The following is a 25,962-nucleotide window of genomic DNA, read 5'->3' as shown; positions in this document are numbered from 1 at the left end:
GAACAGCAGAGATGGCAGCCTGAAACTTTTATGCCAGGATGAAAAAGGCACTGACAGCTTCAAGTGTCTGTAGCTGTGTTAGTCAAAGCTCACAGAGATAATGTCCAGATTTAAAACTGGTGAGGAGTCTTGCAAAAAGACAAAAGGATTAAACACATCCACTGAACTCTGAGGCATGTGATTTCCCCATTTGCCTTTCTCCAGAGCTTCCCTCTGTAGCTTCCCTCTGTAACTTCTTTCTCCTTCCTTTTTGGAGACTCTCCCACTGTTAACATATGGAACACTGTTCCTTCAGGAGTTCCTTCACTCAGCAGAAGAGGTCCCCAGAGTTCATTGTGGGCTTCTTTGGTTGTACCTTCTTTTTTACTTCTAGGCTGCTGGCTACCTGCAGTAAGTGACTCTACAAACTCCAAACCCTTTGCAAAACTCAGGTCCAGATGAGCCGAATTTTTTTCTGTTGGAGGATCACATTCTCCAATCTATTGTCTGTTTCAGTGCTTGGCTATAATAGTACTTTTTGTGGGCTCTTTTCTAAAAATGGCTTTATATAGTAATTTGTCACCTGTTTGATGTCTACATTAAAATATCAGTGTGAATGCTGCACCAGCTAGTAGAGGAGGGCAAAAAATTTTATTCTGTTTTGAGAGAATGGAAGGGAGTGAAGGGTAAGAAACTAGCCTTTGTTAAATTGTGTTTCGATGGAGATAATGTGTTTTTTACTGAGATAAACTTTTTTCCCACTGCCCGTGTTGTATGCAAACAGGAAACCGTGTTCAAAGTGAAGGACTTGCTGACTACATTTCTTTGTAGTAACTTGTAAGAAGTCACTGATTAAGTGGCATCAGCAGATTTTTAGTCAAAACAGTTTGTAGCAGTGTGGTTCTAGGCTGAGATTTTTCATTCTTTCCTTTTGAGGATTAGTCATAAATGTTAAGCAAAAGAAACTGAATTAGTTTTTATGTCCCCTCCAATACTTGTTACTACTGCTAAGTAATATTTAACTGTGTGGTAGGACTACCTTTCTTAATTTAATTACTTCACAAAAATTTGTCCAGAAAGACTGCATTTAAATAATCTCTACTTCCTAATGTGTTGTTTACAAAAGGAAAAGAAAACTGAAGGGGAAGAAACAATGAGGTTCATATTATTGAAAGAAGGTTTCTAAAGATATTTTTTGAATGTTTAAGAGATTCTTTTTTCTAAATTTGCTTTGAGAATAAATAAAGCTAAAGAAATAAGGTGGTCTCCCTGTTCTGCAATGTCATTGAAAAGTTCTTAAATAGAAATCAGCTGTAACAGCAAAATCAATATCCTCAGGGAAGCTGCCAAGGGCGTGCACATGGTACATTTTATCATCTGGGAAACAGAGTTAATGTAAGCCAAGATGAGGTATTTGGCCAGTGTCTTTAATCTGGTGGTTTTGTTGTTGTATCCAAATCCATGCTGACCTATCTGCTGTGTTCTCTTGTTGCCTGCACAGTCCTGTGGTCGGGGTTCGGCGCGCTCTCAGTGAGAGTGAATCTGCGTCACCTGGTCTCCCCTCCTCTCTCTCTGCCCCTTCTTTCCTGAAAAGCTTTTACCAGGGCTCAGGAAGGTTGCTCCAGCACTCAGAAAGTGACCTCTCCAAGAGGTGAGAGCATTGTCTCCTGGCTAGTTCTCCAGTGCCACCAGCTTAACAGCAGGATTCCCAGTGGAATGCAGCACATGGCATCTCTCCCACTCCACCTTGTGCTCCTGCATTTCTAACAGACTTCCGTGATGCAAATGGACAAGCGGGCTTTTGGATAAAAAAGCCTGTTAAAAACAGAGGCTTCTATGCTGACACCTAGCAGCTATTAACCTATTTCTGTTGTAGTGTTGCAAATCTGCTGCATTGATTTGTCACGTGAAATGCAGTGGATTTTAGGAGTGTTATGCCAATTTAACGCTTTCTCTGCTGAATGCAAACCAGCATGTGTTGCCATGATCATTGGCATGTGAAAATAAGAAAAGAGCAGTGTGAAGAGTGTACAGTACTAATGTGGGATGCCTGTGCATGAGGAAGGGGAAACACCAAGTTAACTGAGTGATACTAACTGTGAGACATTCAGAGAGAATTAACAAATAACTTCTAGTTGAAGAGGATTTGGGAAGAAGCAAAGGTATGAGAAGTGGCAAAAAATACCCCAAACCTGTCTCTTATAGACCACTCTATTTTGGGTTCCATTCCAGCTTTATTTCTGTGTTCCTTTTAGATAGCAGACTTGATCCAAGCTGAACCAATGCCCAGGTCAGTTTGTACAGGCAGTGGACACCATTAAACCAAGCTTTTTGGATCTGGAGAATGAAGGATTGAGTATTGTATGAAAACTGTACTTTATTGCCACATAATTCCAAACTGAAATTTCTGAGATACTGTTTTTGGAATTGGTTGTGCAGGCAGGTCAAGGTACTGTGTTTCATTGTAGTGGAGTTTTGAACTCTTAAGGAGGGGAGATTTTCAAGGAGTAATTCCCAGAAGACCACCATGCTTTCACTTAGGTTTTACAGTATACACATTCCTGGTACAATTTGGTCTTTAATTTGTATGAGGACTCTTGTGAAAATGGGATCTCATTAGCTATAGGTCTTGCTGGGAGCAACTGAGCCTGAACTGTCATGGTGAGGAAATTGCAGTAGCAAGAGTGCGCAGTTAGCATCTAGTTGGGTTTGTGGAGGGAATATGACAAGTATGGTCAGAAAGAAGTGCCAAGTGAATACTGCTGATGTGATAAGGGTCACTGAGGTAATCCACTTCATCTGGCTAATGGAGAATGAAATATATTGTCCAATTGATGGTGGCCAAAAGTTGCGAATGTATGTTATGCCATCAGGTTTAGGAATGAGAGGAAGTTCTAATGTTTTACAGTGTTTTTTTCTTGTAGGCTTCTTCTTTGGTTTGTTGGGATTTTTTCCCTTTTGTTCTTTTTCTCAGAGGACCACCATCTATCCCAGTAGGATCACTGTGAGGTGTTCTTAGCGTTCTCATATGAGTGAGTATATGTTAGGTTGGAATTAAGCTTTGCAATCTGCAAACTATAAACTGTTTGACTGTTAGGAACCCTAATTAAAACTTCAGTGCATTTTCCAGAATAATCATGGTTACTATGCATTCATGAAGTGTGGAATTCCTGTTGTGCCAGAGAAGAATTCTGTAGAGTCTCACTTCTTTATCATGTAGCTTTGAGACTACACATGATGCAGCAGGCAGCTTTTATTGGTGTTCTGGCAATCTTCAGTGTGAAGGAGCAGAGACAGTTTCAGCTGGAATTCATTTTAGAAAGATTTTGGAATTGTAGCAGCCAGATGGGCCTATGCAAAGAGAATGCTATAGAATGGCATAGGATTTTTCGTTGGGTTTTTTGTGGTTGTTTTTTGTTTGTTTGTTTTAATTTGTTTTTTGTGGTTTTTTTATTGAATCACAGAATGGTTTGGGTTGGAAGCTTCCCATACAGTTCCATTCTTTAAGGAATGAACAGTATAGTAAAATTTTGGCATCACCGTAATATTTTTAGGTGCCTTCAGAATGTTTTTATGGCATTGTCAATACATTTCTCTGGAGAGAAGGCTAGGATGGAAATGATCTCCACACAGTCTTGACTTTTCACAAGTGTGCTGTGCAGCATTCAATATTGAACAGAGTTGCAGATAAGGAGTAAAAATAAGGTCTGATCAACATAGAGGTAAACAAGAATTTTTAATATAAACGTAAAAGCAGCACTTTTAAAAATGGAACAACCTTCAGCATAGGTTTGATAGCCCACAGTTTCTCTGTTCATTGCATTGCTGTGCAAGGATAATTTAAGCTGAATTTGAATTTGAACAGATTCCTTTTTTTAAAAACAGCTTCATGTCTCATGAAGGAAGTAAACTACTTGAGAATATTCTTTAAACAAAATAGCAGAAAGTAATTATTCAGAATAAAAATATATGACAGGAGTGAGAATGAATAGAGGGGTGTAAACTGATAGAAACTGGTTTTTCTTCTTCCCAGATGGGAGGAATGCTTCATGTATTAGTCTTACGTACAGGCTTCTGCCAGCTGAAGTGCTGGGAAGTTGAATTCTGTACTTGATCTGGGGGATTTTGTACTGTCTCAGCCTCCAAATTGCAAAGTAGGTTGCATTGATTCAATTGCTACTTAGAGCAATCAGAAGAGAAGTTGAAATGAAAGCAAAATGGGGAAAAATACAAGTCTTGGCATGAACAACAACAGTATTTATTCACAAGTCAGTTGGCTTTCATGGACTCAAGTGAAAAATAATTCAGGTAAGTATTATGTGAAGAGTTCACTAGAAAGGGGGTAGCATTGTGGTTTTTTAAACATCAGTCTTCGGGTACATTTTAAAGAATAGTTCTGGAAAGAGATTTAGCTAATCAAAACCAAGCAAGAAGTATATTTGTAGTCTGACCAATTTTTTGAGATTTCTTCTTTCTTCTCTTTTTTTTTTCTTTCTCTGAAGTAGCTGTCTCATCTTCATGCTATGCATTATCTGATAGAATAGTGAATGGGTGAAACCGAGTTGCAGTTAAAACCAGAGATAAAACCTTAGATGATCAGTACTCTTGAGTACTTGGGTTATTGCTTGGAACAGCTTAAGGATAAAAGTACAGACTGAAATATTTGAGGCATTATATTGAATACAGCTGTTCATTTTTTATTGTATACAAGCTGCTAAATGCATTTTGGTTTCTGTATTGGGTCAGAAGCGTAGGCTAAGTAGCCCTACAGAGAAGCATTATTCTCCAAACTGAGTTGTGATGCATATATCTTAAATACAGAGTATTACATTGTCACCTTTTTCCAGAGATTCTTCTGCTAGGTGACCTTGCAGCACGTTTCCCATGTAGATGTCTGCTTAGGTGGTAGTGAAAATTCTGCTCTGCTTTTCAGTAGCAATGACTGAACTCTATTTAAGAAGTTGTTTTTCTTGTTTTGGAGATGCTTTGGCTCTTAGTCTCTCCACTCACATTAATAAACCTCTCATTTTGCTGGGAGCTGATAGCTAATTTTTTTCTTTACCCCCACTCTGTTTAGAGAAACTGGTTTTTGCACCAACTTCCTGAATCTTTCCTTTAGGGTAGGAGACACTACCATTTTACTCTGACTTCTTCCTGCTTTTGCTTTGTAGGGTATTGTTTCACATCTTCAGATCTCATACTAAGCTAGGAGTTGTCTGTCTTGAAATGAAGAAACTTTCTCTGCTCCCTTTCTACCCTCCCTTTCCTAAGTCTTGGTGTTTTCCTGGGTTAATATGACAAGGTGTGTTTCTGAGACTTGGAGAGGTTTTCCTCTAATCACTTATCGGACAGCTCTTTGAAAGAGGAGGTGATTAATACTAGTTGCCTAAAATGACTGGGGATTTTTGTGGAGAGAGGATTTTTAACAACAGAATACAGGTCCTCAGAACTGTCTGGTTTGCACGCTTCATGAGGTAGCGTACATGATTGGTTCATCCCAATGTAAACTCCATGACTCAAATGGTGTAAACAACTTAGTTTCATACCCTAAAATAGCCACCTTCTTATTCTGACTTTTCTGTGAATTTTGCTACTCTAAATTGAACACTATTCCTAGGACTATCTAGAGGCACAGTAGCTGAATATGGATTTTTGTACATAGCAGTAGAAAGGAAGTTTTCATTCCCTTGTTATATAGCATCTGTTTAGTAAGCCCTGGAATGACTCAGTTTTTGTGTTATAACGTGATGATATGTAAGACTTGAAACAGTAAGCAGTAGTTCTGTTACAGTTATTTATAGAAACATAAGTTAGAATTATACATATCCAAAGTCAGTATCCCATTTCCAGGAGCCTTTGGACTGAAATACCTTTGAAAAACAGCACCTATGGGTTCAGAATTAGTGTTATAGTCTATGTAGTCTGTGTTTGGCTACCACAGGCAGTGGTTACCCATCATCAGACACGGAGTTAGATAAAGAAGATTGTCACAGTTGCTGTTTAGGTTAATGCAACATGGGGATCTTCAAAGGCCACCCACCAATAGTGTGATGCATAGGGAGCTGAGGCACTACGGAAGCTAAATCAGGAGTGGAGAACACTTCAGACTGTGTGTTATTCAGGGCTCCCAACCAGTAGCACTGTTCTTAGAGGAGAGGAGGGGTGGTGCCTTGTACTGGGTAGGTGAATACGAAGTCATGGTTATTTCTCCACCAGGATATGAAAGGAGGGTCTTATACCTTGGTATGATAGTGAGTTCAGTTGGTCACTCAGGCTTGCGAATATCAGGGAGCTGTTGTAGATCATTAGCATCCTGACAGCTTTGGTCAGCAAAAAGGCCGGTTCTAGCTTGGTGAATTCGGCACATTCATTCAGCACAGAGTATTACTTATGAAGTGCTGGTTAAGATAGTGTAGCTGGCAGACTGGTATAGGTAAAACTTCGTAGTCCTCCCTTGCAGATCTCTCCTGTGCAAGCCAGATGTGGGGGGACGGACTGTAGCTGGCAAACTGCAATCATCTGCAACTGCCTTACCACTAAAAACATAGTGAACATGCTGGGCTTTCCTTTCATCTAACTTTTTAGGATCCTTGCATTATAGCATGGAAATTTGTTACAGGATGAAGGTTTAAGTGTGGCTACTGTTTTGATACATCAGTATTCCCTGTATTGAAGGTGAAGCTGCATAAACAGCTCCCCCTGTTTGATGCTCTTTTCCTAAAAGCTTGTAATTGTGCTGTTGACATTATGTGAAAGGATTTGTGGCAGATAATCAATGTACCCATTGCTATATAATATCTCTGCACGTAATTTACTACCACAAATGCAAAATTTTGAAATATTTCTGAAAGTGGATCAAGTACTTATGACAGCTAAATGTCTTTTTCTCTGGCAGTAGTCAGTAGAAAGGTATGCTTGGTGTGTCCCCCCAGTAAAGCTTTCCTCTGTCCTCTCCTTACTTCTTCCAGCAGCATAAAATATTATTAAAATTAATGTGTAATTATATTTCTACATGGCAGCTGGAGAGAAGATCTGCCCTCTGTTTGCAGGGGCTCTGTTCCTACAGCTGGAGATGCTGATGAAACATGAGGACATCTGTCCCCATTTATCCAAGTGAAGCATCCACTTCTTGAAGCTTAGGAAAGAGACTGTATGAGAAGGCAGAACATTGTCTCCAATAAAATACTCACCTGTGAGCTCAGCATGACATTTAAAATGGCTCTAAATGGAGTGTTGTGCTCCACTGGAGCACCATCTCTGCTTTTAGGGGTGTTACATCAGATCGCTCCCAGAAGACTTGTGTATGGCAAAACAAAACCCATTGCTGTCAAAGTTAGAGGCTAAGTATTACCATGTTTCTCTCTTAGCTTCTCCAAAAGTTAAGCTTTTATTCTAAGCTTCCAGCTAAGCCCTGTATGAATGCTATGGATGCTTCCTGGTGGTATACAGTGCAAACTTCACAGCACTGTGCTACAAGAAAACAATTGGGCGCTTGAGTATTCAAGGTGAAGCTCACACACAGCATGCTTTGCCTTCTTAAGCTTCTCCTCAAATGCTCCTGCAGGTTTGGTTATACATTAGACAGAGTTAATAAAGATTTTTTTTTTCCCCTACAAGGAATACTGACTTTAAATACCCCATCTGCTTTTTCTTTCCTTCAGTGATGGGGAGGGAAAGAAAAGAACATCAACCTTCTGCAGCAGTGAATCTCTAAATGCTGTGGGGGCCACGCTCACACCTTGCCGCATCTCCTGGCGGCGGAGAATATTCCTGCAGGTAGCTTCACCTATGAATAAATCGCCTTCCAAGATGCAGCATCCAGGTCTGTGTGTGCTTTTAAAGAAAATAAACAAGCAGTTGTTACTTAATACTGTAGTGAACTGCAACATGTGATAACGTGAAAGGGAGAAGGGACTCAGTGTGGTACAATATTCATGCTAGAACCTTGCCAGAGATCAGTTGTGCTCATTTGGCTTTAGACTATTTAGGTTTTTGTTGCTTTGAAGAGAGGCCTTTGGCATCAAAATCAAATGAATTGCAATCTTCCATAGCTGCTGTAGCAAGGAAATTAAGACAGGTCTCTTGCTGACAAAGATAATCTTTTTAACAGTTAGGAAGTTTTTACCCTAGCCTGTGTACATAATAGGAGTATTTGCAGAAAATGGTAAATTTTATGTCGTGTCCTTGTGGTGTACATAGCACCTCTTGAGTGTATTAATAATTGTTACAGCTTTAAGCCATTTAAGGTAGAAACCTCTGAAGTAGCTGAAATCATGCTATTGATAAAGTCCTGTTTGGCAGAATTCAAAACCATAGGCAAATGACAAACTCAATGTTTAGTGAGCATAAAGTGCTACAGCACTCTCTGTAGTGTAGGTTAGCAGATGGAAAAGGTTGCTTTTTATATAGAACCCATGGTAAATCACAGCAGTAAACAAGTTCAGCTGTAAAGGAGACTTTATGGATAAATGCCTCATTGTAAGGCCTGTGGAAGGAGCTGGCAGGGGAAAGGTTTGAAATACTGGGTGACCCTTTATTTAGCTCTATTTCATTTAATATAAATTTATTTAATGTAAGCAAAACACTTATTTAAAAAGAATCCTCTACTGTTGAACTGCATTTTCTCTGTCTTTGGAATCAGCAACTCACTGCTGAATGTAAAAGACAGCTATTTTTGTTCTGCTATGACATAGATTTTTTGTATGTCAAACAATCTGAGTTTCCTGTAATAGCTTTCTGATTCTTTGCAGATGGTCATGATGGAAGTGAATTGTTACCCTTATCCCCCCTTGCTCCACCCCTGGAGGAGGACCCTCTTGTTCTAGTATTGCAAAATGAGGATGGTCCAGATAAAACTGGAGAGAGGAGAAACTCAGAAGAACTACAAAGTCTGTGGAGAAAAGCCATCCATCAACAAATTCTGTTACTTCGAATGGAAAAAGAAAACCAGAAGCTGGAAGGTTAGCTATTTAGAAAATACCCCTAAAAGCTATTGCAGATTCTGCTGCCTGAAGATGAAAACTGTTCTGGTGTTGGGCACCTCAAACAGAGATGTGGTTCTGTAACTTTTCAGTTAACAGTACTAGAAAAAACCTGTGTTCTCCTAGTCCTGTCTCACAGTCTACCAGATTCTCTGTCTACCTGACTTTAAATGAGTAATCTTAGTGACAGAAGAAAGTGATAAATTTTTCTTTTTGAGTGCATGTTAGACAAAGGATGCTACAGTCTTTGTTGTATCTGTCTGAGTCCAGGAGTTGTAATGTGGAGTGAGGAGAACAGGAGCTGTGTGAACACTTAGGTATGGTAAACCTTACCCTTTCTATCTCATTTCAGTCCTTTGCAGCTCATGGCCTTTCTCTCCAGGCTTTTTGTTCTTCATTAACCACGTCACAGTGGTAATTTATTAATGCTTGAATCCAAATATGATTTTTGAGCAACTGGCTCTTGAGGTATGTCAGAAAGTTCTATTTTTTGGAACCATGAGCACTGTACACTGAAAATTGAGTGCTGTTAGTGAGGGGTCTAAAGTTGACTGTTCTGATTGTCAGTTGCCTGAGCTTCTGGCTAAGATACTTTATTATGATTGGTCAAGACTCACACAAATAAAAGATAGGATGCAATGTCTGTCCTAGCATATAGAAGTTCTTCAGTAAAATAGACTAGCAAGCTTTTGGTGCAAGTTGAAAATTCCAAGTGTCCTCTCTGCAGTTGCTGCCTTCATCTTCTCCTTTATGCTGTACAACATATACGGTAGTCTGAGTCTTCAGACAAAACATAATGATCTTGTTAAGGTCAGTTAACTCTTTGGCCTTCTTTGGACTAGCTTACTGGGAAGGCAGGGAGAGGAAAGAAAAACATCAGGACAGAAGTTTTTCCCATATCCCTCCAAGCATACATCCTTGAATGTATTTCCTGCACACGTAGAGTATTTCTTGGTGCCATTTCTCTCTACAGTTTGTCTCCCTGTTGGCACACAGTTCTGTGGAAACTCCTAGATTCATAGGGAACATCTAGAGAGAACTTCAGCCAAAATCTTCGTTTCATAAACCATTTTAGCAAATAGTCTATTGTTGTGGGGTGAGGAAGCTGGAGATCTGCCGGGGTGACTAATTTCATGTTATTCCCTCCGTTATTTTAAGCTGCTGAGGGATAAACTCTTTGCTATACCCATCCTGTGTGGCTAAGGGTACTGAAAACTGTTAAATCAGTCCAGTTCCTTTAAGACTCAGTTACAAGTTGCTTCCATTCTGTAATGGATATGTAGAAATTAGGTTCTTCCTACCTGATCATTTGTGGTGAAAACAGGAGTGTTGGCAGTGGAGATGCCAAACTGGCACTCATTTGCCAGCCCACGTTCTTGGTTTGTGCTCCAAGGAGCATGTCTCCATTCTTATTTTCAGGTTCGTAAGTACTGCTAGTGAAAGTGGTGCTCTGGCTACCTAGAATTCATCATCTTATTTTCAAAGGGTGAAAAGTAAACTATTCTAGCACCTATCTAGGTTTCCTTCCTGTGGTCTGTTATAACATGGGCCATTTTATGGACAGGACATGTGCAGAGCTGATACATTCCAAACAAGCCTTAGTTCAGGTGGTTCTTGGCCTTACAATTAAATGTACATCTCAGGAAAGGGAAATGTAGTAACAGAAATGCAGAAATACCTTTACTTGAAGCCAGGTTCCTAGCTGTGAATTTATTAGTTGTATATATTCCACTGGTTTAAGACTGGAATTGCTGTGGAACTGTTTCTAGTGGTTTTTCTGTTAATCATTTGTTGACTTTTATGTACAAAATATTAATAGAACCTCTTTTCCTATTCCTTTTGCTGTCGAGGAGACTTGAATGCTATTAGTTCTTTATTTTACAGAAGGTAAGTTCTGTCAATTGCGCAAACTTGCTTTCTTTTTCTTTTCCTTTCTTTTTTTCTGAGAACCTAGAAGCTCCTTTTTCCAGTAGGTCATCTAGAAATATAAGACCTGCAAAAAGTAGCAGGCCACCTAGCAATGATTAGGAAAAATGTAAGGATGGCTGAAAACAACCAAGGATGGTGTAGTAGGTAGAGCAGGTATGATCAATGGGCAAACTTGCTGGCTTTTGCTAGGGTTAACTGCACAATTAATGTGGGAGTTTGTTGTCACACTGAAGTATGTTACTGCTCTCTTGAGTTGCATGCTGCCTCCAAGAGTGAGAATTCTTGGGTGAAATCGTACAGCAGTAGGGTAGCATTTGAAATCGCCCCAGCTGAACTGCAAATTCCTGTGGTAAGATCACATTTGCATTTTTATAGCAGTATACTGCAATTGCATACCTGCTTCTGCAGGGGCCCCTGTAGTATTGAGTGGGTAATATCTCAGAGGTGTAACAGAGCTTTTGGAAATAATTTGTCATTTTTGAAGTGGGCTAGGCAATGATCCTGTGGACTGATCCAATATTAACTCTATCTGAAGTGAGGTGAGTAGGTGAAGGAACAGATTGTCTTGTTTTGCAGGATGTATAAAAATGTGAGTGAGAGTTTGCTTTTACCTAGAGGTGATGGTGGGGAAGGGAATACATTTGTAAGAGGAAGGAGGCTTCTGCAAGGAGTATTGTGCACAGATCAAGGCAAATTTGGGATAAAATCAACTTCAGCTCAGAGGTCAAGTTGTGAAATGTACATTCCACTCCAGTGACAACTAAACATATCTCTCTAAATTAAGACACGTACAAGTCTTGATTTCAGTTTTTTGTACCAGTAGTTAGAGGAATTGAAGTGTTTTTCTGCACATGCATCATGAATAATACAATACTCAGAGTTAATTTCTTAGTAATGGAAATGAAAGCTGCTTCTCAGTGAAATGCCAGGATGACAATGCAGCTTTGTTTCAGAAGTAGTGTAATAAATACTTTGTACCAGGTAGTCCTATGCAGCAAAGCTTTTTAGTTTATAACATCAAGAGTTCTGTGCTTCAGCACAAATGTATCTTTTTGGCTATGGCTCATGTTGGTTCATTCTGTTTGCTCAGCCCGATGATGCCAGGTAGCAGTGCCAAGAGCTTTTCTTGCTCTCTTAAGGGACATGTAAGAGCTGGAACCAGTGTGACTGACTCAGTTCAGAAGACTTGCTTAGCTTGCTTGCCTAAATCTCTAATACAAACATTCATATGTTTGGGACTTTCCATACTAAAACAATGGTAATGTTCAATATAAACAAGAACAAAATGATCAAAGGTGTTTTTGCAGAGCAGGTGCTGTGAGGTTTTGTTGAATGTGGGGTTTTTTGCCCCAAGCTTTAAAAAATGTTTTTATGTGCTTCATGAATTGCTAATATTCATGACCCAGTAAGAGAAGTTAAATTGTTACATGCAGCATCTTACAACAACTGTCCCCATCTAAGCTATAAACTAATGAATTGTAGATGTATTTATCCCCAGTCAGCTTATTGGATAGATAGATCTAACTTGAATGGGGTTTGTGCATTTGTTGTTATCTTGTAATTTTCTGATATTCTGGTTTTCCGTGTGCTCTTCCTTTTTGTTCCGTGTTCTAGCAAGCAGAGATGAGCTCCAATCACGAAAAGTAAAACTGGACTATGATGAAGTTGGCACATGTCAGAAAGATGCCATAAATATTTGGGATAAGAAGTTACTAAACTGCAGAGCCAAAATCCGATGTGACATGGAAGATATTCATTCCACTTTAAAAGAAGGTATTTATGTAGGAGGCTTTCAGCTATGAAGTCTGAAGATATTTTTTGTTTTCTTCTGATCCAACAGAAATCTGCCAGCAATACACTTCTTCCAGAAGCAAAAAATTGCCTTCTTTTCAGAGGCACTCACCTTCTCCTGCAAAACAGAAAATAGGTTCTGCTGTGTCTGCAGCTTGCAATGTCAGCAATGCAGAAACATGTACAGTCACACCCCTGAAAGTAGCATCTTGTTTCCGTGTATCATTACATCCAAGATTGAACTAGGAGCCTCTGCACCTCTGAACTTCTGGTTTCTGATCAGTGGGTCCAATTGACTCTGAGTTTCAGATGCTCTGATTTTACTTGCTTACTGAGAAGGCTGGACCATAATGTCTGCTGTGGTCTGTGCCCAAAACCTAGGGAAATCAGAGCCAAGTTTTGGAGAGTCCTGGAATACGGTCACTTAGTATTTCATTTCCTGGAGTGAAAGGCTGGGGATTTTGTCTTGAAGTAGATCTTCCTGTGGACTAGCCATAGGCCAAGAGGGTATCCAGAGGGCCTTGTTATGATGCAGATGTAGGGCCTGATTGCACTGCTCTGCCCTCTTCCATAGAATATCATATCTGTGTTACAGATGCTGAAAAACAGTTCAGCCTGATCTGGCTGTGGTACAGAAGGGAGGTTTAAATTGCTACCAAAGTAAATTGTAGTAGATATAAAGCAGTTCCTATTAGTGTCCTTCAGAAGTCTGCCAACAAATTACTTATCTTGATACCCTATTTTCTGCTGTTGGATAGCAGTTCAGAATTGGGAACAAGGATATGGTATTTTAAACTTGCATTCTTCTTAATTATTTACCTAGAAGGTATTAGCAGAGTTGACATTTTGACTTTCAAATAGAAAGGGAGAAATAGAAGGGAGATGTATTTCTCTGTGTCTGTGGACTGACATGAGCAGCCTTTTGAGAAGGGAAAGAGGAGGTGGATTTCCCTGTACTTTACACTTGAGAATTTAGTTCAGACTTCCTAAACAGGTTGTTCTACATTCTGTGTGTAGTTGTGCATCTTTTCCTGCTGGAGGCTAACAGCTCAGAAGTGGCAAAGCAAGGGATATCTGTACCTCAGTTGCCCAAGATACTGCTCAGGGTAATTGCTCTTAAGTTTGTTGTTCACGTTTAGTTTGTGGGACTGAGCTGTGGCTACTGAGTGAACACACTGCAGAGTGGAGTTCACTTCGTAAGGGATCATCCAGAGTGGTTCAGCCAAGATTATGACAAAGCAAATTCTTTTGTTGTAGCACTAAAAGTATCCCCCTGCTTAGGCCTCTTATTTTTTTGACTGACCTGCAGGTGTACCAAAAAGTCGTCGGGGAGAAATTTGGCAGTTTTTGGCTGTGCAACACCGAGTCAGGCACAGGCTGCCAAACAAGCAGCAGCCTCCTGACATCTCTTACAAAGAACTTCTGAAACAACTGACTGCTCAACAGCATGCCATCCTCGTAGATCTAGGTAAGTCTGTTCTTTCTGACTGGTTTTGTGGGTCTTTCAGTGAAAAACACACCAGTCAAAATAGAAGCTGTTGCTGAAGATAGATGCTGCTCTATGAACACCATTTTCTATGTCACCAGGATACATTCTGTGTATGCCATTTAGAGTCCTGTAAGCAGATGATTTCTTAGGCTATGCCATTCATATTTATGCCCTTCTGCATCTGTCTGAAAAGAGAAGTCAGGCAGTTGCTTCTGCAAGTTCTGTGCAGATGAGAATATTAAAGGAGATCAAAAGGTACAGTCTAAAATCAGTGGTTAAGATACAGATTGATCTGGTTAAAGGCAAACTGCATATGAAAGAAAAGAGAAATGGTCTGAGAGAGGAGAGATGCTGTTTGGGGTTTTTTTTGGGGGTTTTCTTTAGAAGAATTGAATATCAACTACTCTTCTCTCTTTACATCAGGACGGACATTCCCTACGCATCCTTACTTTTCCGCCCACCTTGGAGCAGGACAGCTATCACTGTTTAATCTCTTGAAAGCATACTCTTTGCTGGACAAAGAAGTGGGTTACTGTCAAGGTATAAGCTTTGTAGCTGGAGTGCTGCTTCTACATATGAGTGAAGAACAGGCCTTTGAAATGCTGAAATTCCTCATGTATGACCTTGGCTTCCGTAAACAGTACAGGCCAGACATGATGTCGCTACAGGTAAGTCAGTCCTTCTGGAGCAAACCAGAGTTTTAAATCACTTTTGAGCTCTCAGGGCTTGCTTAGGTTCTCCAGGGCCGTAAGAAGCTTCTTACGCTGTTTTGGAGGTTGTAAGGTGCATGTATATTTTATTGTCAAACCCCTCTCTGCCTCTCAGTTTGCAAACAGAGAAGTTTAAAACTTGCAGACTTTATCCTGTTGCACATCCCTGTCATCTCCCCTTCAGAAATTCTGATTTCTGCTATTTTGCCCTTCCTTTTCTTTTCCTCATTGCTCTCTTCCTTATGCTAGAAAAAAACTGATACGCTTTGTCGTGCATGGATAGAGTTTAAAAATTAATTCGATTTTGTTTTTATTCAGTCCATGAGCACTTGGATGTAGATGTCTGTCTTGTAAGGCCAAGTCAAGTCAATAGTGACACACAGTGGTCAGTCAATGTATTCCTCAGGCATTTGTACTTGGGGCTGCCCTGCCTTGTACTCATCGTTTCACCTCTTTTTCTCTCATTGTCTTCTACTCCATCACGCTCAGAGATAGAAAACAGATGAATTTTTAATCGTTTAATTAGCTTATGCAATGATGCAAGCTCTGCAATATTATTTAGCAGCTAGCTATAGATACTCAAGACTGTTTAGGAAGGAGACAAAAATTTTCAGATCTGTATGAATTTCAGGGTTTAAAGTTTGAGAAATCTTTCACCTTGACATGCAACTGTCCACTGACTTGAATAATTATATTTTATAAACCCCTTATAATGTAAAGGAATATACCACTGATGAGTTTTTATAGTCCACAGAGGAGGAAGAGAAAACAAAGCAGCAGATACAAAAGTCTCCTTTTTTTTCCCCATGCTCCCTGCAAACAGGTATAATTAAGTAAAACTTAAGGGAGAGTTTTAGCCCACTTTTCATGACCAGTCTCTTTAGGTGCTTATTTGGAAAATGTTCAGAGCAATGGAATAGATCATAGTTAGAGAAACTGTATGTGCTTATTCTAAAAGTGATAGAGGACTGTGGATGTAAGTATGCTATAACAAGTTTGTTGTTGATGAATTGTGAACAGCCATAAAAATCATTGTTTTACCTCCTCCTGTTCCATTTCCCCCCACAAATACGTTTTAAACCAGTGAGGGTAAAAGTGTGATAAATGCATGTTTGTGGGGTTTTTTTTTCCCTAGTAGATGCTCTCTAAGTGTGTGTGTGTTATACTGCAGTTGTAGACTTCCAACATCTGATGATTTGAGAGCATTCACATGTCCAGGATTTCACATTATAGTTTAAATGAGTGTGACTCTTTCATTGTAAGAGTACTTTTAAATTTGGAGAGGTTTACCACTTGTAGTACTGTTTGCCTTTTAAAATAAATGGCTTGTCTTTTCCCACAGTTTGCTCCTAGGCAGTTCTTCTGTTAAAGTCAAATTTTGTCTGCTCAAGACAAACTAAACAAGAAGACTTAGAGGATCTTACTATATTTGGGTTGTTTTCTAATAGGAGTAGAGTATTGCAAATTCTTCTGCATTTACAGTAGTGAAACACAAGCAAGCTTTTATGCAGAATTGGCTTCACTCCTGTAGAAGAAAAATGTTGGATGATTCTTCAAGATAATGAAAACTTATTTGTCTTAGATTTTTTAGTTGTTTTCTGGAAAAAGTAGTAATCTAGATCCTTAGTTCATAATGAACTGTCCCAGTTGGTTTACTACTCTGTGATGCAATTCTGACTTCACGTGTGTTTTGTATTGGCACTGTCCAAACTGGGCTTAATTGGTATCTTTTGCAATTAAAACAGGGACTCAAATGCATGCACAAATTTAGCTGATTTGCCTAAATGAATGATCCCTCTTCATGTACACAGTGCTGACAAACAGGTAGCTTCAAGGGCTCTCAGCTTTTGGTAGGGAACAAGCATGAACTCTAGAAGTAGGAAAATAGCTGGATGTAATGAGTCATTTTCTTATTGAGGAGCAGATTCACCTTAAGCATAAAGCACTGTTTACAACAAAATTGGGCCTGACAACTAATCAATATATGTCTGCTTTCTGAGAGAAGTGTCACAAGGAAATAATTTACCACAGAGTGATATTTTTAGCCATGAATAGCACCTTTTAACCATTTTCTCTTGCAACCTTTTATAGGTTGTATAGCAACACTTTTTGCACCAGTATCTTAAATTCCTCAGGACCACTGGGAGGTGTTCTGGGAAATAAAATGTGTTCTGTGGGTACAGAAACTATCTAAAGTGATGACTGTAGCACTAGAGTTTTAAATGCAGCAAAAATAAGGCTAAAATTTAGAGAATGAAAGCTGGAATGTGTAAATTCAGTCAGAAGTAATTCATGGAGAATTTGGACATCTTGGAGGTACCTGTACTTTCATTGCTGTGAGACTGAAAATTCTGGTTTGTTGACAAAGTTGGAGCAATATATTCCCTTCTTACTTTAAGCCTGTGAATCTGAAATGATACTTCATTAGTAATCAGGTTCAAACTGTTCTTTGTTATTGACTACCCTGTTGATTTTAATTCAGTAGTGGCAGGTTGTTTATATGTGAGTGGATACCACTCGAGGCCCCAGGCGGCAATTAAGCTTCATTTTACCGTGCCATCTGTACTGCAGTTAATTTCCCTCGAATGAAATGTGAATGATTGGGAAAACTGAGTAAAGCTGAACTTTTCTTTCTTTACTTCCTTCCCCCCCAACCCCCTCATGCACTGTAGATTCAGATGTATCAGCTCTCAAGGCTTCTACATGATTATCACAGAGACCTGTATAATCATCTTGAAGAAAATGAAATCAGTCCTAGTCTTTATGCTGCACCGTGGTTTCTTACATTGTTCGCATCTCAGTTTCCATTAGGATTTGTAGCCAGAGTATTTGGTAAGAAAGCTTATTCTATTGCAATAATAAACAGCCCATTGTGTTTTGAAACTCTCCAGTAGTTTGCTACATGCTGGGGACATTTGGGGTGACTGTTGTGGGTGGCAAGTAGCAACACTTTTCATGGTGGGGTGTCAGCTCCTTGAAGAGGAAAATCCAAAGGGTATTCCTTGAAACATCAGACTTGAGCAAATAATTATGTATTCTCTTATTACCTAAGAGACTCCTGAAGTGTAAACAGCAGAAAGTTTATTGTTGCAAATGTATTCAGTTTATATCTATAGAAAAGTTCATTTTGGCCAACTTGCAAACTGAAAAAAGAAAATGCATTTCTGAATTCAGATTCTAAAGTGCTTTCTAATAAAATTCAAGCAAATTTGAACTTAAAGGCTGGTTTAGGTATTCATGTATATATTGAACAATTTCCAAGTCTTAATATGCCTCTGATTTCATTCAGCTAGGTTTTTTCATTATATGCTCCTCTTCAGGTAATGTGTAGTACAGAAACCTAAATATTGATTATGCCTGGTAGTGTTTACAGTATCAGAATGTCAAGTAATTGTTTTTTGTCGTCTTTTCTTGTCCATAAGAACTGCCAGCTTAGTCAAATCTCTAGTAATGTACCTGTTTTTTAAATTTAAAGTTATTTGTTAATGCAAAACTCACTGTACTTGTATATGCACCAAGAATCTAAATGCACGTGTAAGGTACTTCCTCTTAAATCAGATACTTTTTTCCCTTTGATCTTTGTTTTTGTATGGCACCTTTTGTCTTTTCTTAAGAAATTCAACCTGACTTCGTCTCATGTTTTAATACTGGAGTGTGTTAGATTCTCAGTTTGTGTGGTGTGTTGTCTTGGGGGCAGGAAGAAGGTTTTGGTTGTTTGGGTTTGGTTTTAAGTTTTTAATTTTTTCTTACCCAATGATTTCTCCGTTATACAGGGTTTTTTCCATTTACAGCAAATGTTTTCTGTCTGCTGTCTGTATGAACAAATGATTGGTGTATCTCTTTTTCAGTGGTGTACCAGTCATGTGAATATCTCTTTCCCTTTGGGATTACTGAATTCTGGGACACTTGAGCATTTCATGTTCCTTTCTTTTTTGTTGTTTGGGTTTTTTTTTTTTTTCCTAAATGAATTTTTTAAGAATGGGGGAAGGTGGGAAAGAGGTTTGGTGGTCAATTCTCTGTAAATAAGTTGACCAAGGCATGTTCCCATTTTAAAATTGCAAAGTTATTGTATTGTTTTACTTCCTAATGCTTTGAATTCCTGAATTTTCAGTGTCTTATGGGCCATTGTAATATACCAGGAGCAAATGGCTATTGCCTACCTGTCACAAATTATATACTTATATTTATGCTGTTTGAATGTCCATCATAGACCTGAGAAGGGGGAATTTCAGAAATTTCAGAGCCCAGACTTTCCTCTCTTATTCATGTAATTATACCTCAAAGAGTTTGGGGCTTACATTATAGCCAGTAAGATCACTACCATGAATTTTGAAAATATTATAACCCGTTATGGAATCTACATGATTGTTTTTTAAGAACTAGCTTCTGCCTGTAGAAAAACAGTTGTGTTGTGATCTGCTCCCCAGTAGCTTTTCAGTCACAGGAGCACTTAAAACCAGTTAGCAGTTGGTTAACAGTCTGTGGCAGACAGTGATGAAATGCTTATTGCAGATAACTGCTACAGACATAACAAGCATGCAGTATTTTCTTTAATGCTCTCTCACATCTGTAAGATGAAAGAAAATTCTTTAATATGCTTTATCCTCTTGTTGAAATAAGACATTGCACTTCTGAACTGAATATATCTGCACTGTGATTGATTACAAAGAAGAACATCCCAGCAAATATATGTATTTATCCAATGACTCTAGCTCCCATTTTCAAGGTACTGTAATTATTTTCTCTTTTAGACATTATTTTTCTTCAAGGAACAGAAGTCATATTTAAAGTAGCACTGAGCCTACTTAGCAGTCAAGAGACATCTATAATGGGATGTGAGAGTTTTGAGAACATTGTTGATTTTCTTAAAACCACTATTCCAGATATGACTAAGCCTCAAATGGAAAAAATTATTACTCAGGTAAGGATGTTTTTCGCTTTTCTTTTTTTCCCCCATTTATTTTACTTTAAAAGAATCATGCCTACAGTATAAGCAAAAGTCTTCTCAGAAGAAGATATGAAAACCTTCTTGAGAAATACTGTCTCTGGCTGGAATCTTCATCTCTGTACCTAAACTTCCTCTGCGCTGAAGCTGCAAATTGAGAATGAGCCTCAGTCTAGTACCTTAATTGTGAACCTGGGAGCAGCTCTCCCCCTTCAAGTGGTAGTTCAGAGATAACAGAAGAGCTCTAGAAAACCATGTGTGTGAGTGAGCACTTACGTATTCCTGTGGCTTGTTAAGGTTTGAATCTTTCAGGTGCTTTTAGATAAGAATTCAGTTTTAGACAATGTAAATCTTCATTTCCTTGTTGCATTGACTGTGACTGCTGTGCTAAACCTGTGTCAGGCACCTTCATGTCTGTCGTCACAACTTGTTGATTCTGGCAGTGATAGAGATGGTAGTTTAATACTGCATGGGTTGCAGAGCAGCTGTGCTGTGTGGGCATGGTAGAAATGGCTTTGTGCAAAGCCAGGTCTGATAGAGTAAAGAACGGGTTATGTTGCCTGCAGAGCTGAATGTGGTTACACGCAGGTCAGCTCAGCTCAGCTCAGCTGGCCTGTGGTGTGGTCTCATGCTGAGCAGCCTTCCAGATCTGCATTCATGTGTAGACTGCCTGTATCCCATTGTTCCTACCTAGCCTGGCTGCAGGGACAGTTGTTTGGCTATCTCACTCTGGTAGTTCCCAGGACCATCCCCTTATAATGGGTAATGAAAGAAAAATGTAGACATCATGCAGATCTGTAATACACAGGTGATTTATCGGGTAGCTATGTAGAGGAAAATGGTACTTAGCCAGCTTGAACACTACAAAATTTAAAGTTTTATCTCATTTGAACAGAATAGAACAGTGAAAGTAATACAGAACTTGGTTTTTCAGGGAATCTATGTGTGTCTGTGTTGGTGGAATATTTGTGATCTCTAGGATAAGGAACAGAAAAGATGTCACTGTAGACATCCTTCCAATCCTAGTCTAAAAATCTTTGGTAATTTTCCAAGGCTGAGAGGCTGTGACTAGATGTGTGAACAGATAAGGGTCATGCGATCCATTCACTGTTAGAGGCTCAGTTCTGTAGTCTTCACAATGCTTTATCCCTAAAGTATCCCAATAAGAAGGTAGTGTGTCATCATGCAGAGATAGAGCACATGGAATCTGTAACTGTGCAGAATGTTTTTATAGAAGTCTGTAAATGAGCTCTTGGAGTCAAGGGATCCAGTTTTGAAGGCAGAGATCTGATGAATCCCAGATTTAAAAACTTTGTCTTGAACTTCTTAATATTCCTGAGCAAGAGTCCATAAAACTTGGTCATATTATAAAATTCTTGGATTGAATAAGATTTTCCTGCTGATACATCTCCTAGTAAGAGCTGGTATTTGGTAATTGTAAAAGGCATGATCCAATTTTTTCTGAAGTCTATGATTTATTATGGCTACAACTCTCGATGTTATAATGCTCTTACTGTAGACATCCCCTTAAACACTTTTTTGAAGGGGACAGGAAAAGCATTAATCCAGAAGAGCTGACTCTTAGTCAAACATTCGTGTGGAATAAGTCCTCTCTATTGTAGTTAAAAATGTTTTTTCTCTCATGGCAGGTGTTCGAGATGGATATTTCAAAACAGCTCCATGCCTATGAAGTAGAGTACCATGTTCTTCAAGATGAACTACAGGAAAACGTGAGTCCTTGTGATGAAGGTGAACCCCTGGAGAAGCTGGAGAGGGCAAACAATCATCTGAAGAGGCAAAACATGGATTTGTTGGAGAAGCTACAGGTAAATGACTTAGGCTACAAACTCATGGAGAAGTCATTTCTATGATTCAGCCAATAGTGGAGAAAGTGTTGTTATAAGTCTGTGTGAGAAGTCTTCTTGCTGCAAGACCTTGTGCAGTTGAGCAGTTCTCTTAATTATAGTGATTCACTTCTGCTAAGCATACTTCTAAATCCTTTGTCATTCCTTGGACTTTTCCTTCTTGATTTAGATTTCTTTTTTCCCAAAGCCTCTCTTCCCTTATCTTCCATAAAATCTGTTGGCAAAATTTGTGTGTCTTACTGAAAAATAAGTTCTCTGTCCCTTCATCTCTTTGGTTCCCTGTTGGAAAGTTTTAAGAAATAATCCATAATGCAGCAGACTTGTTTCCTCCAGGCCTTTGTAGGCAGTGTTATTTTGTTTCCTTCTGCTGAAACTCATAGTCTACTTTTGGAAGGTGGTCTCTTCTAGCAGACCTCACTACATCTGAAAGCCACCAGACTTTGCCTGATAAAGTTGTGCTTTAAAGAAGTCCTTCCTCCTTCACTGTTCACCTGTAGCTTGGCCAAGACTTGTTTCAGTTGCAATATGTATTGTCTTGCATGTTCCTGAAAGGCAAGTTCTTGTTTTTTCATCACCAGGCTATTTCTTGTTATATTTGTTAATTTGAACAAACATTGCAAAGAGCTCAGAAAGCACTTTCAGCTTCTGAAACATGAAAATAGAAGGAAGGAAAAAAAGGAAAGATGAAGTCCTCATTATTTTTGTGTTCATGGGTTAAGGGTGCTGTGCTGTGTTCTTTTGATACTGAAAACAGGAATCACTTCAATGTTTTGCTATTATTATTTTTTCTTTTTTATTTTTCTTTATTTATTTACTGCAGCTTTGGCTTTTACCTTTGTTGTGAAAATGCACCAAAGGCGTAGAATAATTGAGTGGCTGATTTGAAAGGCTCTATCAAAGCTTTTCTGTTCTTTCAGAGTGCCTTACAATAATGCATCTTTCCCAGTTCCTTAACCTCTTCACCTTTTTGTTTGTGTAACTTCTTCATTCCTCTGCTTGTACCCTTTCCTAGGAACAATCAAAATTCTTCCAGTTCCCACAGAGAGAACTGCTACTGCTGTGGTAAAGGGTTTCTTTGACTAGTCAGAGGAAGCTGTAGGTTTTTAATTGGACAATAGAAAACACAGTCTGCTTCTAGACTTAATGTTGAGGTTCTCTTTCCCTCCAGCCTCTCCATGCTTCTAACTTTATCACAGAGGGTTCCCCTTGTTCCATCACTGTCACACAGGTCATTTCTTCCAGTACTACTCCAGCTGCTGATTTAGTTTTTTCCCCTCCAGCTCCAGTTCCTTGTTACTTTCAGCTGTCCCTTGCTTGCTGCAACTTGTAGGTCTCCTTCCCTCTGTAAAGCTTTGAGAAATCCTTCAGATTGATCTGGTCACTGTGAGGAGGTTTGGTGTATGATACACAATGCACATTCCTTGTATTGTCTGCCTACACAGATGTCTTTTAGAAGTAGCTATGTAATTCTTTCCTTAACAGATACCTTATCATAATATTAAAAGAAAACTATTCCCCATTTATAAATTTATTATGATGTTATTACTTACAGGTTGCTCATGCTAAAATTCAGAGTCTGGAAGCCAGCCTGGAGACTGTTTTGACTCGGGAGAACAAAATGAAGACTGTAATTCAGTCCCTGGAACAGGAGAAGATAACATATCAAAAGACTCTTGAGCAGATAGTGAAGTATTTGCCAGCGGAATCATTGTCTGACTGTGAACTGCTCCTGAAGGAAGTAAACTACAACCCAAATAATAAAATATGGAGTAAGCCATAAGCCAGGGTCTTCTAGGCAGCATTTCTTCAAAAAAAAAAAAAAAAGGAATGAAAAAATGAGTATGCTGCTTTTTCAATAACTACTTAGCAATAGGCAATGGTATTACCCAAAAATAGTGCTGGGACACTCATAGCTACAGATGGGCCTTCAAGTGTCAGTATGCAAATTCAGGCTATTAATTTTTTTATGGTTATGTAAATAAATCACAAGGGGGAAATAAAGGATTCTCACATGTAATTATGATGAGTAGATGTATATTTAGAGTTGACCTAAAGAAAAAGAGGAATTGGAGTAGAGAAAGATAATTCTGATCTGCAAATTCACTCTGGATGTGCTTGTCTTGTAGTGAAATGAGGATAGTGTGTCTTTCTATATCTGTATATTGAATATGTTGAATAATACTTGAAGAAAAAGAAAAAGGAGAATGTAATTTTCCCTCCAAAGAGCAGCATGTTTCACATCTTCTGTGGAAAATCTGTGTGAACTCATGCGTGCCTCTCTTTTAATTCTACTGACATTGTGAGCACAGACCAATAAGCAGAAAAAGTGTCATGACATGTTTTGCACAGAAAGAGCTGTAGTGCCATCCGCTGCCTGGGCTGTCCCAGTCAGCAGTGTGATTCCACATGCATGTTGGAACTGGAAACAAAAAAGCATTGCATCATAGCTCCACCTCCCTCACCCAGAGCTAAGGAATAGGTGTCTGCACGCACTCACAGAGCTCGCAAAGGCAAGAGCTTGGTGACTGCTGCTCCCTTCTTGGCCTTTTTGCTTCCACCTGTGCTGGGGTTGATCGTGATGAGGAGAGGAAGGAAGCCCAGCAGTGGGATGGGATTCATTCCGATGTTAGTTTTCCACCGGAGATTTGCCTGTTGTAAGTTAGATGTGTAAGGGGTTCTCATTTAACCAAAGAAATGCTGCAAGAAGCCTTGTGTAATTATATTGGGATGCAGAAAGCTGTTTTAAATTTTATTTGAGAAGAAAATTGAGGTAGGTTGCAGGAAGTTAAGCATGAGTGCACAAGAGAGGACCAAGCAAGTCTCAGATATTATGTACCTTTCAGTTTTCACATATACAGTGGCTATACATTTCAAAGGGGATCCTGAAGTACAGGCACAGTTTTAATAATGCTTTCCAGGCTATTCCTGTTTTAATACTGCTTTGTGGTCTTCTTTTTAAAACAAAAGTCATGAATTTGTGTGTTCTGGACAGAAGGTGAGATAAACTCTGATCATTTCAAGGGAGAAATTATGTTTATAGAGGTAAACTTATAAAAAGTTGCATATAGATTTGAAAATGTTTTCAAGTGAATTTTTGAGAAGGCTTAGACAAATGTGTAATAGACAAGTATTTTGGAGTGCATGTCTGAACCCTTAATTGCGTGTTACAGTGGCTCATGTTATTTCTTTCCCTTTATACTGTATTTCAGGAAACACTTGTTCTTTTTAGTAAGAAAACCAATTAAGCAAAGTGCCAAATCCAGCAGTGTCTTTTTGCATAAGATTGTCCAATTTAGAAAGCATGGACTGAATATCACTGCTTTCTAAGTATTACGCTTTATGTTACCATAAAAGTGAGCAACAACAGTGCTTATTTGCTGCACACTGCTGTGGAACTTAGGGGCTTTGGCTCTCCTGGGTTTTTTGTTGTTTTTTTACTTCCATGATGTTTTATTTGGTTAAAGATACTGATTTACTTAACAGTCTCTCTTTTTACATTTTGGGTGAAAGGTCTTAACACTGTGTATAAAATTATGTGGAATCTGTCTAGATATTTCAAGAATGTCGTATTGTACTAGATGGGGAAATGCCAAGTGACAAGGCAGTTCTTTGCAGTTTTGTTCAAGAGTGAGTTTTATCTGATGTGTATATAAAAAACTAATCCCAGGAACTGCAGCAGAATCTATTACAAAGAATCAAGATTATTCAGGTACATCTTTTTTTGAAGATGCACTGAATGAGCTTTATCGTCTGTTTCACTTTAAATTTTTTTCATGTAATGCCTGGAGAAATTCCAATAAACGTCATTGCTGCATTTCCCACAGCCTCTGGCTAGTTTTATTTTTCTACACTTCAAGTACCAATCTCATTCTCAATAATACTGTTCACATGAAATATGAAAAGGATCTGGGTTTAGTTTCTAGTTGTGGGGAAGAAAACCTGCAGGATTTGTAGAAGTACACAGAGTACAAGGATATATATTCTTCTCAGGGAGAATAATCTTGCATTGTTCTTAACTGAAGATGAAATTGTTAAAAGGTATTTTTGTTCTGTAGCAGTTCAGTTAGTACACATGCATGTTGACAATAGTAGTTTGATGAACTTTGTGTATCTACCTTTGAAGTGGGAGGAGAGTGCAACAACACATGGGAATAAACTACAGAAGTAAAACCACAGTGGGGTAAGTGCCTCATGGCGTCAGGACACTTCTGATAGTGTTTGTATGCTGAACCCAAGAGTGCCTTGTAACTGGATATCTCTAGGCTGTGTAGCT

General features: G+C 38.9%; 1 protein-coding gene across 6 annotated transcripts in view; it reads left to right on the top strand.

The window, feature by feature from the left end:
- Nucleotides 1-25,512, top strand: part of TBC1D4 (TBC1 domain family member 4) — a 109,047-nt gene extending 83,535 nt beyond the window's left edge. For 2 of the 6 annotated variants that reach the window (XM_048295592.1, XM_048295588.1), the window contains 11 exons: nt 1,481-1,630; nt 7,641-7,801; nt 8,730-8,939; nt 10,845-10,847; nt 12,504-12,662; nt 13,990-14,148; nt 14,593-14,837; nt 17,552-17,711; nt 19,631-19,800; nt 21,474-21,650; nt 23,242-25,512. In XM_048295592.1, the coding sequence (XP_048151549.1) occupies nt 1,481-1,630; nt 7,641-7,801; nt 8,730-8,939; nt 10,845-10,847; nt 12,504-12,662; nt 13,990-14,148; nt 14,593-14,837; nt 17,552-17,711; nt 19,631-19,800; nt 21,474-21,650; nt 23,242-23,469 (1,822 nt within the window). In that variant the 3' untranslated portion in view covers nt 23,470-25,512. The other 4 variants (XM_048295594.1, XM_048295590.1, XM_048295589.1 and 1 more) reach the window with 4 other exon arrangements.
- The last annotated feature ends 450 nt before the right edge of the window (nt 25,513-25,962 follow it).

The sequence above is a fragment of the Corvus hawaiiensis genome, chromosome 2, assembly GCF_020740725.1.
Source record: "Corvus hawaiiensis isolate bCorHaw1 chromosome 2, bCorHaw1.pri.cur, whole genome shotgun sequence".
Lineage (NCBI taxonomy): Eukaryota > Metazoa > Chordata > Aves > Passeriformes > Corvidae > Corvus > Corvus hawaiiensis.
Note: the sequence above shows the minus strand (reverse complement) of the source record. Positions and strands in the feature narration are given on the sequence as shown.